The 16,117-nt window shown below is 42.9% G+C and overlaps 1 protein-coding gene across 11 annotated transcripts in view; it reads right to left on the reverse strand.

The window, feature by feature from the left end:
- Nucleotides 1-16,117, reverse strand: part of TNIK (TRAF2 and NCK interacting kinase) — a 405,472-nt gene that overhangs the window by 315,819 nt on the left and 73,536 nt on the right. For all 11 annotated transcript variants that reach the window (XM_086394188.1, XM_086394149.1, XM_086394139.1 and 8 more), the window contains exon 2: nucleotides 4,239-4,304. In XM_086394188.1, the coding sequence (XP_086250314.1) occupies nucleotides 4,239-4,304 (66 nt within the window). The remainder of the gene's footprint in view (nucleotides 1-4,238; nucleotides 4,305-16,117) is intronic.

Genomic DNA, 16,117 nt, shown 5'->3' on the forward strand with positions numbered 1-16,117 from the left:
TTTTTTTTTTAAACAGTTACATGGAATGAGCTTGCACTGGTAAACATTTCAGGAAGGCAGAATCTTGGCTCAATATGACAATGAACATTCAAAGAAAACTGCAAGTAAACAGGATGACTGGAAGGCAATGAGTTCCACATGCGTGGAGGTGATCAAGGATGAACAGACTGCTAGCAGAGGAATGACTGGGCTAGATAACCTATGCTGCTGCTGCTAAGTCACTTCAGTCATGTCCGACTCTGTGCGACCCCATAGACGGCAGCCCACCAGGCTCCCCCGTCCCTGGGATTCTCCAGGCAAGAACACTGGCGTGGGTTGCCATTTCCTTCTCCAATGCATGAAAGTGAAAAGTGAAAGTGAAGTCGCTCAGTCATGTCCAACTCTTAGTGACCCCATGGACTGCAGCCCACCAGGCTCCTCCGTCCATGGGATTCTCCAGGCAAGAGTACTGGAGTGGGGTGCCATTGCCTTCTCTGAGATAACCTATAAGGTAGGTCACATATCTATAAAGTTTGCAACCCTTTGAAAACACACACACACAAACACACAGTTTCAGTGTTCTCTCTCCACAAGCACTATAACCACTATAATGAACATTGCCTCTTGATCTCATACTTTACAACCTAGAGGAAGTTTTAAGAGAAACCTCAGAGATACAGAGGAATCTACCATATTCCTGATTTACACTGTCACTCAGTAATAAGGTCTTCACCTCTGCAATCATCAATATATATTTCCAAAGGACAAATTAAGAAACAGGATAGATGAACATTCATTTCTGAAAATTGTGGCTAAGATTTAGTGGTGTTTTAGCAATGAACATTAAACAATTATTTGCATCTATTAAAACAATTACTCTATTTTAACAAAAATGTGATGAAATTGGATTTCATCAGGTCCCAATAAACGGCATGCTAATTAACAGCCAAAGTCTCTAGCAAGCAGGTATGTGGCGTTTTCTTGGTTTATTTTTTAATGGGAGCCATAGGCCCAAGAAGGAAATGGCAACCCACTTCAGTATTCTTGCCTGGAAAATCCCCATGGTCAGAGGACCCTGGTAGTCTACAGTCCATGGGGTCGCAAAGAGTTGGACACGACTGAGCAACTTCACTTTTTCAGTATTATAGGCCCAAGAAGATGATTTCCTCATTAAAAAAAACAAACCCTGACAGAGACTCTCTATTCTTCATTATTTATGTATTCTGTCTAGTAAGTAAAGCAAAAACCAGATACTGAACTGCCACCTGACCACACAGGACCAAAATGCAAAAGATAAATCTAACTTTCCAAGGACAGAGAGACCACGTTAGACTTGGGAGTACAACTAGAAGCTACTTCAAAAAGCTAAATGTAACTAAATGACCTTTATATAAAATATATTTCCACATCTGGATGTATGTGGCTTAAATGAAGATATACTCCAAGCAATATTCTCTTAATATCTACATATACTTTTGTGTATTCAATTAAGTATGCTTCTTAAAAAACTACTTGTAGGGCTTCCCTGGTGGCTCAGTGGTACAGAATAAGCCTGCCAGTGCAGGAGACATGATCCCTGGTCCAGGAAGATCCCACACGCCGTGGAGCAGCTAAGCCTATGCACCACAACCATTGAGCCTGTGCTCCAGAGCCCGGGAGCCACGACTACTGAGCCCAGAGGCCACAACGACTGAAGCCCAAGCACTTGAGAGCCCGTCTTCTGCAGCAAGAGAAGCCACTGCAATGAGAAGCCTGAACACCGCAACTAGAGAGTGGCCCCCCTTGTTGCAACTAGAGAAAAGCCCAAGGAGCAATGAAAATCCAACACAGCCAAAAACTAAATAATTAATTTTTAAAAAAGATTCTACATCTTAAAAAAAAAACTATTTGTAAGTAAAATTATGTTATGACTCTTTTAGGACAACTTATTAAAAGAAACTTTTAAGAATCTTTCCAGAAAAGAAAGGCTACATCCACATCATTGTTCATAAAATTATACCTCATTTTATGAAATCTAGGAACAACAAAAGCTAGAGTTACAAAAATTAAAAGATTTAATATTTAATGTAAAGAAAGTATTTATCATAGAATTTTTGATATAGAAATCTGTTCCTAGGGCTATAAAATTTATATTCATGTGTACAGTATTTTAAAAATATACCTATTCCATAAAGGTTAAATATAACCTATAATGTGAACAATCACTTCCTAACTTATTTCTCTTAAGGTTCACGTATAGTTGAAATCCGGTTTGGCAGTTTTATTAAGCTTTAATCCTTCAGAGCTCAGAGTAACGGCAGGATTGGATTAGTGACTCAGGAAACCCAGGTGTCTCTGTCCTGGAGGGGGTGCCACCTAATGTCATCTGGGTTGCCTAGAAACTCAATCCTTAACCGGGTATGGAGGTTTAATTCTTCAGATAAATCATTCCAAGTCCCCAAAGCATTTATAGCAACACTCTCACTTGACTATTGCACAGAAAAGCTTCGGTGCCACAAAACACAAAGGGCTGGAACAAGAAACCAAGTCTCCTGTCTGCAAATCCAATGTGGTCGCCATGGCCAGCTTTGCAGTCTCCCCTCAGCGTGAGAGGGGCCACACTTCTGAATCAACCACTAAGAGAAGGGCACCCTTTGGAACAACAGTGTTTGCAACTTAGTTAGTGTATTTCTTTCCTCTCTAAAGAGCTGAGACCTCTTGCCACTTGTTTTTTTTCCTCAGGTACCAAAAAAATTAGGGCTAATTTTGGATTTTCCAAACATTCTCATCCTTAACTGAGAATCCTTATCTTGTTATCATCCTCTCTTGCAGGAGTGTACAGTCCACCTCTTATTAGTGGACGAAGCTGTGAGTCACCTTCCAAACGTGCATTCCACAGGTGGGAAGCACAGCACAAGGGAATGGCACTGTAAAAGCAACAGCATTATACAGAGTTGTTTCTCCATATTGACAGCAAATCAGAAGTAATTTTCTGCCTAAATCAGGGCTTAATTCATTAGCTCACATTAATTCACAAGTTCAATCCAATTTCTCAAAATGCAATAACACAATCTTCCAACCTAATTATCTTCACTGAAAGTATTTAAAAGCATTTGCTGAGACACCTTTCTTTCTTGTGTCAGACAGGATCAACATCAAGTGAACAGCTGGGGTAGACGACATTCTTTCTAATTGCAGGGGGTTGACCTTTTAGGAAATAATCAAATTTTGCAAGAGAGAAATTTTCCTGAGAGAAATTTTCAAAGGGTACCACTTGGTAAAAAAAAAAAGTTAAAATGTTTATAATTTACATACACTTAAATATAAACACACATATTCTTTTGACATTCTACAGTACTGAAAATATTACAATCTGGTGGACTTCAATAATTTAATCAACTAAGAGACATTTAAGATTCAAAGAAGGAAATTTTTAACAGAACAAGACAGAGAATTTACAGTTGAAATGTCATCTCATATCACTACCACTTAGGAAAAGTGATAGATACTTCTCTTGAAATAATCATGAGGAAACAGTTGGTCTGTTTTGAAGGCATTTATTTCAATAGCTCATTCACTAAAACCCCCCGAGCTTTAGTCCAAAAAGGTAATTTCGATTTTCTTTTGATAATCAGGAGAATCAAGCCACTTTTCTAAACAATCACTTTTTTAGGTCATTTACTGGGAGAAAATATCTTTTAAAAGCATGTTTAAGATGAATCTGAAAGCAAAATCAGTATAAGAACAAGAACATTTTATTCCTCAACTCAACCTCAAGTTTAGCTTTTAATTATTTCCTATTTTGTAAGAGTCACTGCTGCCATTAGTCCTGCCTATGTGAGGCAGCCAGTGTTCTCCAAACACTGTTCACTAAACTCATTTAACTCATGCCCTAGGCCAGTAGCAAATCTCCTTTTCCAGCTGCTATACTTTAACAGTTTAAATTTCTAAAGTAAATAGCATCATTTGCGCCTTTAAAAACCAGTTCTGGCAGCGATTAACGAAACTAAACACTTCAGAGAGGTTCAAATATGTACCGTTAGAATTCACACGTCAGATATAAGCTCTGTAACATATAATGAATGGAAATGCCCAAAGTTTAGGAATCCAGTTTAGGCAATGGGACTACAGATTCATTTAAAAAGATGGAGAGTCAATTAACAAGTATAGTATTTCATTTTAAATCTGTTATGAGACATGTATGAGAAAAGACAGTACTGCTATTCAGCATTCATGAACCGAAACCACACACGAGCCATGTTCAAGCTCAATGAACTTACCTTATATACTTGTCCATATGTTCCGTTGCCAACAAGTTCCACCAATTCAAAGATTCCTGCGGGGTCCTGAAAGAAAAGAAATAAGCAATAAAAATTCAAAACAATACTCTAGCTGTTGTCTTAATCAAAAGCAAATGCACATTTAAAATTAGCAAATAAATAACAGCTTTGGGGAGGCTCTCTTATGTTAATATTAAAGAGTATTAAAATTTAATTCAGCTGCAGCTATGAAATGAGACAAAATCCATTTGTTTCTATTTTATACTTCTATGAGATGTGTTTAAATCAGACAAAAGGAGACAAGACTTTCATGGAAACAATAAAAAAAAAAAAGAATTAACCCATTTCGTACTGTCAAATGGAAACACACTTGTAGGTACATTGGCATAAAATGAAAGACACATCAATTTAAGGGGTTTCTAATTTTTAAGATCTTTCTGTTTGACATTTCTGATCTGCTGGCTGCATAGAACGCTGGCAGTTGAGAGAGGAGCACTACTATACCATGGGGCAATCTTCCGGCGCTGGTCAACGGTTTTCAAGAGAAAATGGAATCCACCTAACTTCCTCTCAGAAGGTATTCCTCTGAATTCATCTCCCTTCCCGACAATGCTGCCTCTGCAAAACACACTTTTGCAGACAGCCTCCAGTTCTTGCAGGACTGGGAGGGTCCTGGCAGGACCCAGAATGCAAAGGAAACTGGAGAATGACGCACATTCTTATCCATGAACAGGTGTCTGCTAATCCTGAGAGTCACCTAAATGTTCCCGTGCTCAGTAAATATCCAATAATTGTGTCTATTATTCCTGAACAACCAACCCCAAAAGTCAAAAAGAAAAATCAAAGCTTATAAAACTCAATTCACAGGCAAAAAGTGACTTTTATCTCTTCTGATTCCTACTTGGAGGGAAATGATTTCTTTAAAGGCCTAGATCAGGAATCACAAACGCACATGTCCACAGAGGGCAAGCAAGTAACAGAGAAGAGTGCGGTGGGCCACGGAGGCCTTTGGCAAACTGAGGAAGTCACATCTCCTTTGTAGGTGGAGGGGGGTGCCTAGGTGGAACCAATAGCTGTTGCTTCAACCTATGAGCACAGTCTTACCAGGTCTAAAATGAAATGAAATTGAACATTTTGCATAATGTGAGATCTCCTCATTTTTAAATGTTAGGCATTAACTCACCTAAAAAACACACACACATTAAACAAAACAACAATGACAAACACTGAGGGACAAATGAAAAAGCCTTCAGCCTCTGACCTGGAAAGCATTTCCCATCTCCAGTCAACAGGTTTTCAGAACTCTGCCAAATGGCAAGGCAGTGACTGAGTGGCAGAGGGGAAATCAGACAGACCTTTAGGTTTTTAGACAGACCTTTTTGGATTTTAGGTTCAGACAGACCTGGGCTGAACACCAGCTCTGTCTGGTGTGGCTGCCTGAATCCAGGACCCTCTGGAAGAATGATTCAGTCTCTGTGCAGATAAAACGGGGATGACATCTACCCAGGAGAGTCCTGGGAAAGAGCAGGTGAGGGCTTAGCACCCACCTGCCCGGAGTCACCAATCTAATAGGAATCGTTTTTAAGCTGAGGAATCCCACACCTCTATAACATTTAAAGGGAGAAGTGCTCATATTCATGGAGAAGAAGATAAATGAGTTGAATGTGACAAATTAGAGCTCATTAAAGTGACAGCTTTTATTAAGTCAGGCCCAAGAAAAGCGCTTTACGATGTGCCTTCAAAGATCCCTCATAGAGGGACTTTACTCGTGGTTCAGTGGCTAAGACTCTACGCTCCCAATGCAGTGGCCCCGGGTTCGATTCTTGGTCAAGGAACTGGGTCCCATGTGCTGCAACTAAGAGCTCACCTGCCCCGACTAAAAGATCTCCCATGTCACAACTAAGACCCAGCACAGCCAAATAAATAATTTAAAAAAAAAAAAAAAGTAAATAAAAGATCTCAAGAGCCTCAACTAAAGACCCTACATGCCACAGCGAAGATTGAAGATCCCATGTGCCACAACTAAGACCCGGTCAGATATATAAATAGAAATATTCTTTTAAAGCATGCATTAAAAAAAATCCCACATAGAAAACAAGTTGAGAAAAATAGTAAGACAAAGAACAGTTGAAGCACTTAGTCACTCACAAAACTGGAATTAGCATTATCCATTGTTATAAAGCCAGGAAGGCAAGAAACCCCACTCCAGACTGATGGAGAAGTCCAGAAATTCCATCTCTGCCTCACTTGGTCAGGGAGGTGTGGACAAAGTCCCAGACAGAACCATAAGACAGGACAAAGTGGTGAAAGGGCCTAGAGCTCTGAGCATGGTGATCCCAGAGCTAAAAGTCACTGTCAAGGCCACCCGGGAGGCGCCTCAAGATGGGAAAGAAAAATTGTGTTTGTTAAACTACTAGACCATTAGAGCAGTAGGTTTTATTACAAACGGAGTTAGAAAGAAGTGAGGAAAATTGGGGTGAGGGAGGTGGGGGGGAGAGAAGCCCACAAACGGTGGCAGCTGCTGTTTGTTTCTAAGCTGCACTTCCTAGTAGTTTGTTTGCTCAGTGGTGTTTCTGCAACAAATTTCAAGAGAGGTTCTACATTTGCTTGAAATACCTCGACTGTGTTTTCAACGTTCATTTTTCTTGACGTAAAAAAAAAAAAAAATGAACGAAAGAAAGGAGATGTAGGATGAAAGGGAAAGTGAAAGCCACTCAGTCGTGTCTGACTCTTTGCAACCCCATACAGTGCATGGAATTCCCAGGCCAGAATACTGGAGTGGGTAGCCTTTCCCTTCTCCAGGAGATCTTCCCAACCCAGGGATTGAACCCAGGTCTCCCGCATTGCAGGTGGATTCTTTACCAGCTGAGCCACAAGGGAAGCCCAAGAATACTGGAGTGGGTAGCCTATCCTCAGTAAGTGTTGAATGAGTGAGTGAATGAATGAATGCATTCATTTATTGAGCCCCTACTATGTGCTAAACACACTTACATGTATTATCTGTAACCCTGGCAAGAATTCTACAAGGTAGACATGATCTTCTTGACCCAGGAATTGAACCAAGGTCTCCTGCATTGCAGGTGGATTCTTTACCAACTGAGATATCAAGGGAAGCCCCAAGATGTAGGACGGCGACTGCTGCTGAGGCTGCTGCTAAGTCGCTTCAGTCGTGTCCGACTCTGTGCGACCCCATAGACGGCAGCCCACCAGGCTCCCCTGTCCCTGGGATTCTCCAGGCAAGAACACTGGAGTGGGTTGCCATTTCCTTCTCCAATGCATGAAAGTGAAAAGTGAAAGTGAAGTCGTTCAGTCGTGTCTGACCCTCAGCGACCCCATGGACTGCAGCCTTCCAGGCTCCTCTGTCCATGGGACTACTAACTGCCTTAAGGAGCCTGGGAAGCAGGGGAGGGTTGTGGAAGGGGAGGCAGAAGCAAAAACAGGGTGCAGAGTAGGGACACCCTTCTACACCAAGGGGTCACCCTACCTCACAAACCTCTCATTGGGACTGGGGTTTAAAGGGGAGATCTCAGGAGGAGTGAAGCAGCCGACTTCTAGGTTCCTTCCCCTCCTCAAATAGTTCACTCACAGGCATGTGGCCCTGCCAATCAGATTCAAGAAGACTCAATGCCAGGACTCTCATTCCAGCAGCTCAGAGAGAGGCTGGACACACTCAGGGGGCTTAGAAGCAAAGGTCAGAGGGACTACAGAGTTTGATGGCAACTCATCTTGGGTAGGCAACTAAACTGGAAACAATCATCAAGTTAGGGTGGTTCCCCAGGAAACAGACTCTGAGAATGGCTGAGATTTACACAGAGGGAGTTAGTCAGGGTGTGCCTCAGAATCAACACCAGTGGGGAGTGAGTGAAGAGGGTCTGCACTGAGCAGATGAAGGAACTAGAGCAACGGGGAGGAAATAGAGAGTCCATCTGCTCCCACAGGTGGTCTGAAGCCGGATGACTCTTCAGGATCACCCTACCTTGAGGCAAGGGGATCTCTGCCTCACCTCCAATGACCAGTCATTACATACAGGCTGACCCCAGCCCAGTCCCAGAGGTGATGATCTTGGGTGAAGGGATATTCTTTCAGCCGAGAACAATTCCCAGTATCGCTAGCCACCTACACAGCCAACAGGTGGACAGTGAGTGCCTCAGTAGTGGAGAGAGCACTGTAAGCATTGTGGCTAGAAATGAGGCTTTCCCTGTGCCTCACACGGTAAAGAATCTGCCTACAATGCAGGAGACCTGGCTGGGTTCAACCTCTGGGTCGGGAAAATCCCCTGGAGAAGGAAATGGCAACCCACTTCAGTATTCTTGCCTGGAGAATTCCATGGACAGAGGAGCCTGGTGGGTTACGGTCCATAAGGTCACAAAGAGTCGGACACGTAAGCGACTAACGCTTTCACTTTCACTTGCAATTGAAAGCAAAGTCTCCAGGCATCTACCTACTCCAGTATGCTCACAGTAATAAGACAGAATAGCACAGAGTCATGATGGTGTTTGGAAAGAAATCGGCTCTCTGAGACCCTAGAGAGCACAGGCAGAGCTACTGTTCAGGAACACCTGAACTGAGAGCTGACACTAAGATTCCTCCACCCTTCTCCCTGAATCCAAGAGCCTGGGTAGCTGGATGTCTGTGCATATTCCCTTACACAAATGCATATAAATGTTAGAGACTTTGCCTGGCAATCATGGTATAGCTTGAACACTGTAAGTGTTCAGCTGTGTTCTCCATTCTTGCAGGACTCTAAAGTCATTTCTCCCATGGCTCAACAGCAACCTGGATCTCTTGTTTGCAACGGTCTCTTCTCAGCCTGTCCTGGTTGTTCCCTATGAGGCACGGACACTGCTGAGCGTCACCACTCTTGTTGGAATCCATGCTCTCCATCCTCTTCCATCACACTACTCAGTCTCTCAAAGAGATTTTTATTTCTTCTGCCTATCCCTTAAAGGTTGGCCAACCCCAGGGTTCCATACTCATGTTTTGCACTAAGTGCTCATGATTTCATGTCCCAAAGTCCACTATATCCACCTATTCCAATCCATTCATACAACGGGGCTCACCCTCTTTTGCTGGGATTATTTACTTTCAATCAATTCTCTCTTCCTTTCAATATCTCACACCCATCTTCCTAAAATAGACATTTCTAAACACAACATACCACAGTTTAAAGTCCTATACAACGTAATTCAAATTGGAAGTAAAGAATCTGTCATTCTGAGGCCCAGCCTTCAGTCGCAGCCTCGTGTTACATCCTTCTGCCTGCCAAGGTTATTCCTTCTACCATTCTCTTTGAGGCAAGCCCATCCTTGAAGGTCCAGCATCACACCTCCTCTGTAACCTGTCTCTAATTAGTGCCCCACCTCTCTGCACCCACAGCACGCTGTGCACGACTCCATGATAACCCCTCTCATACAGTGTGCTCTCCTCTTCCATTTCTCCCCCTTGATGCATTACAAATGGCCTGAGAGCAGGCTCTGGAGCGTATTTATCTCAGTGTTTCCCAGCACTTAGCATGGCGTCCAACACACAGCTGGTAGACAAAACTCTTTTCCCAATAAGACTGATGTCCCACTCCCCATGCTCCACAACATGAGGAAAGGAAGTTGCAAAAAATGGGATCATGTATATGTATCGCTGAGTTGCTCTGCTGTGCATTGGTAATCAGCTATACTCCAATACAAAATAAAAAGCTAAAAAAAAAAGGGGGGGGATCAGAATGCAGAGCCAAAGGTCTAACAAATTTACCTTGTTTCTTTTTCCATCTAGACAAAGCTGTCCCAGACACTGTCCCTTCCGCAACACCCTGACCCAGTTCCCAATTGCACAAAACTGTCACATGTATGGCTTCCCAGATGGCACAGTGGTAAAAAATCCGCCTGCCAATGCAAGAGACACAAGACATGCAGGTTCGATCCCTGGATTAGGAAGATCCCCTGGAGAAGGAAATGGCGACCCACTCCAGTATTCTTGCCTGGAAAATCCTATGGACAGAGAAGTCCATGGGATCACAGAGTCAGATACAACTGAGAGACTGAGCATGCACACATCACATGCATAAGCTCCTATGGTATTCCCAGCTCTAAGGAAAATTATAAGGCCCAATGGTGTAAGCTGTGCCTCAGGTGAGTGGAGAAAACAGCTTGTCAGGAAGTGACCATATACAATGCAACAAGCAGAAGACTGTGCCTAATGATCATGTTACAAAGACAGGAAAGGTAAGAGGCAAGAATCAGCTTAATTCTTCTCTCGTATTTGCTTAGCCGCTCGTAAAGCCGGGATGGGCAGCATGAAAGAAGGTTACGTATACCAAGGAGAAAAGAGCACATGTTGACATTTACCGAAGTCAGGAATCTAGGAATCTCTGTTGGCTACACATGCCTTTATTCATATTGTAACCTTTGCTGCAAGGCTGAAAAGAAAATTTAATTCTAAGGTAGAGTAGTTTGCATTATTTCATAATGAAATAGAACAACATATCAAAAGACAAGCTGTTCCATGAAAGAAAATGTAACTTTTCAGCAAGTACTAATGAAGGCAAATTTGGTTAGTCATAATAATAAAAATCACAATAATCACTAACATTTTATGAGCACTTATGTGCCAGGTACTATTCTAAGCATTTTCCATGAATAGGTTATTTCATTATCACAACTCTATCAAGTGAGTGCTGTTGCTGTCTTTGGTTTCAAAGGAGGAAACTGAGGCACGGAAAGAGAAAGCATTAAGTCAAGGTTGTACCATTGATGGGTGACTGGTCAGACTCCCTGGGCTCTTCACCAGTCAGTACCCCAGCTACTTCATGGAATCTGAGTTCCCAGCCCTTGATTTAAAACTTGCTAGACGGCAAGTTTCAAAACTGCCCTCTGTCTCAGTTTCTCCATCTGTAAAATGGAAACAATAGTATCTCCCAGACAGGGTTGTACTATGAAGACTGTGAAGGTGTCCAGACTAATTTAGGGCCTAAATAAGATGTTAATAAATATTAACCTCTTTTCCTTCCTTTCTTTTCCTCTTTAAAAAGAGTTCATTTAATATACAAGGAATATGCCACAGGAAAATTCAGTCTATGTATCAAATATTTTCAACTATTAAGCCAGTAAAAGAAAACCAATTGTTTGTTAACCAGACTACCAGGTGCATAACAAACCAGGTCAGATATTTATGGACAAAAAAGGGTCTCTTTAGAAATTAGCGAGATACTTGGGAAGACATATTCAATTTTGAGGTTTCCTGGGATGCTGGAATAAAATTTTCTCAGCTATCAGCTGATGAAATTCAGGTGGCATTGACAGGCTCGAGTCTGACTTCTCAGCAGGGTGGAGTGATTTAAGATCTAGGAGTTAATACTCCCAGTCACTGAGTTATACATTAATTCTCCCAGGTCCCCTGAATGACATTGGATTTATTGGAACACTAAATAACATATATGGACTAAATCCCAAAGACTGGAAAAGGCAAACCTAAATATATAACTAGGAATGGCTACTTCCTTAGCATCATAAAAGATCATGCATATTCTTCCCAGTCTTTCCCCCTCCTCTGAAAATGAAATCAACAGAGAAATTGGGAGCATGCAATAGATTCTAGATAACCCTTCTCCCAAACTTCTCTCACAGCCATTCTGTGACTGGTCTCTCACTTGAGGTCACCAGTTCTGTGGCAGGGTGAAATAAACCCCCACAGAATACGGACGACTGATAGGGCTCCTAGAATAACTGTCTACCCCCAGATTCCCCACTGACATCTGTCAAAAGACTGTGCTTACTCTAAACTAAAAGACCAAAATGTTATTTCTCTTAGAACCATATTTAGCAGCTGTTTTGTTCGGTTCCAGCCCTAACTGACAAGCATATGCTTACAAAAGCAAAACAGAACAAAGAAAACAGGAACAGTAGGAGAACTCTCCATATTTATCTTGAGCCTTCAGGCTTCTCAACACCGTCATTATTCCAAAGTAAGCAGAGAACTGGGAATCACTGTGCTGATGCACCCGGCACCCCCAATCCTAGTCTGTGATGCGCAGGCAGCCGGACAAGGTCCGAATCACTGTGCTGACGCACCCGGCACCCCCAATCCTAGTCTGTGATGCGCAGGCAGCCGGACAAGGTCCGAATCACTGTGCTGACGCACCCGGCACCCCCAATCCTAGTCTGTGATGCGCAGGCAGCCGGACAAGGTCCCTCCCATCATTTTTCACTGACTGTCTCTTCTAATGTGAGGGTCTGAGAAGCCAAAGGTCTTGCCTTCCACGATGAGGTCCATTCAGTTCCTAGGTACAAGCCTCCAGTGCAATACGAGCATGCTTAGTTGTGTCCAACTCTTTGTGACCCCCGTGGGTTATAGCCCACCAGGATCCTCTGTCCATGGAATTTTCCAGGCAAGAATACTGGAATGGGTTGCCATTTCCTACTCCAGAGGATCTTCCCAAACCCAGCGAACTAACCCACATCTCTGGCGTCTCTTGCATTGACAGACCGGTTCTTTACCACTAGGGGCACCGGGGAAGCCACACCCTCCACACCCACCTAATGTCAGAAGTGGAAGCAGGTGGTATGCTGGCCCTGCCTCTTGATGCTTCCGGTCTGATGAAGGAGTAGACATGAGCACATTAACTACACACACACAGTCATTAAATTAAGATGACAAGTGACATGCAGGAAAAAGACAAGGAGCTCCCAGAGTATATTCCTGGAAGACCTACAATATAGTTCAGATCTCTTCACTAACATCCTGCCCAAGACATGCCTCTCAAATGCAATAGATAATTCAGGTTAAAAAATTATATATATACATATATATATATATATATATATATAAAATAACATAAAACACTGGTTGCTGAATTTTCTCACTTGATCATCTATATAAACTATGCAGAGCTACCAGAGGGTTGGTGTAAAAAAGTTAGGTTTCAAGTCAAGATTCTGCTCCGCTAGAGTTATGTGACTGCTCATATTCTGGTTTACCCATCTGTAAAATGGGATAATCCCGCTTGGCCTGTGGTCTTTGCAAGGCTGTGTCCCATTCAAGCTGGGCACCTCCTGAGCCGCACGTGTCCCTGGTTGTCCTGTGGGAAGGGTGGTGCTGGGGCAGGCCGAGTCGATGATGCCAGCTGCCCTATAGCTGCGCTTGGCTAGATGGTATTGGTGTTTGGACATGGCCCCAGGCAGACCTCAAGGGACACTGTCCTCGATGGTGGTAGCTGCTAGCCCTTGGGAAGGTGGACCAGAGCCTCTCCACTTCCTGTTCCGGTCCCAGGTCCACCTGCTGCTCGGCAGCCAGAGGCAGTTTACCGGCTTCCCCCATGCCTGCCACTGCTGCCCCGCTCCAAGCAGGACTCAGCAGCTCCAGCCTGTCCCCAAGAAAGCAGCCTTGAGAATGAAATCTGAACCCCAGCTCCTCAGATTAATAGGAGTGAGACCTAAGCTATAACAGCCATTATCGCTGTCCCTGGGATAGACAATGGCCTAAATGCTTTATATACATTTTCCTATTTAATCTTCATAGCGACTGTAGCAAGTAGATATTACTAACCCCAGTTTTCCAGTGATGAAACAAAGGCTTTAAGAATTAGGTAAGTTGCTCAAGGTTAAATAGTTTGTGGTAGAGACAGCAGCCAAGACCAGACTGTAAAGGGAGGATAAAAAATAGCCCCCATGAGGACTGTTCTGAGGATGAGAAAAGCATTTAGCACAACGTACAGTGCATGCATGCGCGGTAAGTTGCGTCAGTCATGTCCGACTCTTTGTGACCCGTGGACTGTAGCCCGCCAGGCTCCTCCATCCATGGGATTCTTCAGGCAAGAGTACTGGAGTGGGTTGCCATGTCCTCCTCCAGGGGATCTTCCTGACCCAGGGATCGAACCCACATCTCTTATGTCTCCTACATCAGCAGACGGGTTCTTTACCAGTAGTGCCATCTGGGACACACGGTACCAATGCCCACAACACATGGCAGTTCTTAATAAAAAGAAGCTACTACTATCATTGCCGTTGGCACTGGTACCATTAAAAGCTGCCCAAGATGACAGCATTGTCAGCAGCAGAGGCAGGGGATGATTGAGCTACAAAGAATACTGACTACTTGAAGTGAACAAAGTAATTGACAGTGAGAGGCAATAAACCATAGTAGTTAAGACCATAAACTGTAACCACAAAGCCTGATTCTGATCCCACCTTCACCTTTTCCTAGCTCTGTGACCTTAAACATATCATTTAATTTCTCTGTGCCTCAGATTCCTCAACTGTACAATAGTGATGACAGCAGTAGGATTATTACAAAATATACAGAAAACATTTCAAGCAGTGACTGGCATATTCCAAGCACTCAGAAGTGTTTTTAATAATCATTTTCCTAGAATGCAAAATCTAAGAAGGAAAGAATCATACTGGTTTTGTTCACTGCAGTGTCCCTACCACCTAGATAAGTGACTGGGACATTACAGACAATATATTAACAGTTGCTGGATGAATTAGGTCCCCACATCACCAATTCTACCACCAAAAGCCATAGTATGATAAGATCTCTGACATTTGGAGTAGGGGTTTCTGAGACTGTACCAATAAAATCCCTCTCCTCATTTTTTCCAGAACAAAGTGATTCCAAGGCAGCTCCTATATACTCATAAAATCATAGGTTTTTCCAACAGAAAGAACTGAAGTGGCATGTCCAAGGTCTCAGCTAGTTAGTAGCAGATTTAGGTCAAGAGTCCAAGTCCTTTGACTTCTAGTCATTCTCTGCACAATAAAATCCTTTGATAAACCAAAGTAATCACTCACTGTCTTTCAAAAAGTGGGCCTGGAAGGCAAGCGAGCAGGAACTTTGAGGAAGGTAAGGAGGATGTAGCCACTAGCTTTCAGTTGTACATTTCAGGTACTTGAGTTGAGAAGTGAATTTATTTCATACCCAGAAACAATGCAGCAAGATTTATCACACGTTGCCAAGTTGATATCACTGAGACAATCAAGTCAGTAGTTCACAAGTATATATTAACATAGATTGAAAGGGATTTGAAAGGGATTTTTCAAAATATTTTTTTCTCAGTTCACAGACTATATTCACACTCACATTTAGCTTAGTTCCAAATTACAGCTGACCCTTGAACAACACAGGGGTTGGGGGGCTGAAAATCTGTGTATGACTTTACATTTGGCCCTCTGTTTCCACAGTTCAGCATCAGTGGATTCATGGATGGTGTAGAACTGTAGTAGGTATTTATTGAAAAAAAACGTGTTTATAAGCAGACCTCTGCAGTTAAAACCCGTGTTGTCCAAGGGTCAAGTGTGTTTCCTTACAGGAGAAAAAAAAAGATTTCTGCATAATTGTTAATTGCTGTTTTCTGGCTTACATTGGGAAAATGGGCCTAGATGATTAGAAAATTAAAATTTTAAAATGAGCAACCTGAGAAGGACTTACAACATTAACTTGGCTATTTAGTTTGATCTGAGGACACAGGTATTTAAATCCTTTGTCAACTGTTAGAATTCACCAGCCAGCCCGTCTCAACCTTCCTGAGCTGGAGTCCCCAAGCCGTGGCCACAAACCTGCCTGTGCACGTGTGGACTAAACAGAACCGACCACTCTCTTCAGGGACAATTTCCCATACAACTGCAGTCAGGGAAAGGCACACTAACTCCACGAAGTAGACTGAGAGAATTCTCCAGAATACTAGGTCATGACACAGGTTTTGGACAAGAAGCGATCGATGTCCACCTTCCAGAACTTCCCTCAAATCTCCCACAGTCACTCCAGCTCAAACATGTCAAGTCATTCTAAAGATCAATACGCACATAAAGCCCTCCCACCCATCCCCCTTCCTTCCTGATGTCAGGTTGTTGCAGAGATTATACAGCAGTTCGGGGAAATGTATCAGTTCAGAG

The sequence above is a fragment of the Bos grunniens genome, chromosome 1, assembly GCF_055505025.1.
Source record: "Bos grunniens cultivar Pamir isolate PY7600 chromosome 1, Bosgru_T2T1.0, whole genome shotgun sequence".
In the NCBI taxonomy this organism is placed as follows: domain Eukaryota; kingdom Metazoa; phylum Chordata; class Mammalia; order Artiodactyla; family Bovidae; genus Bos; species Bos grunniens.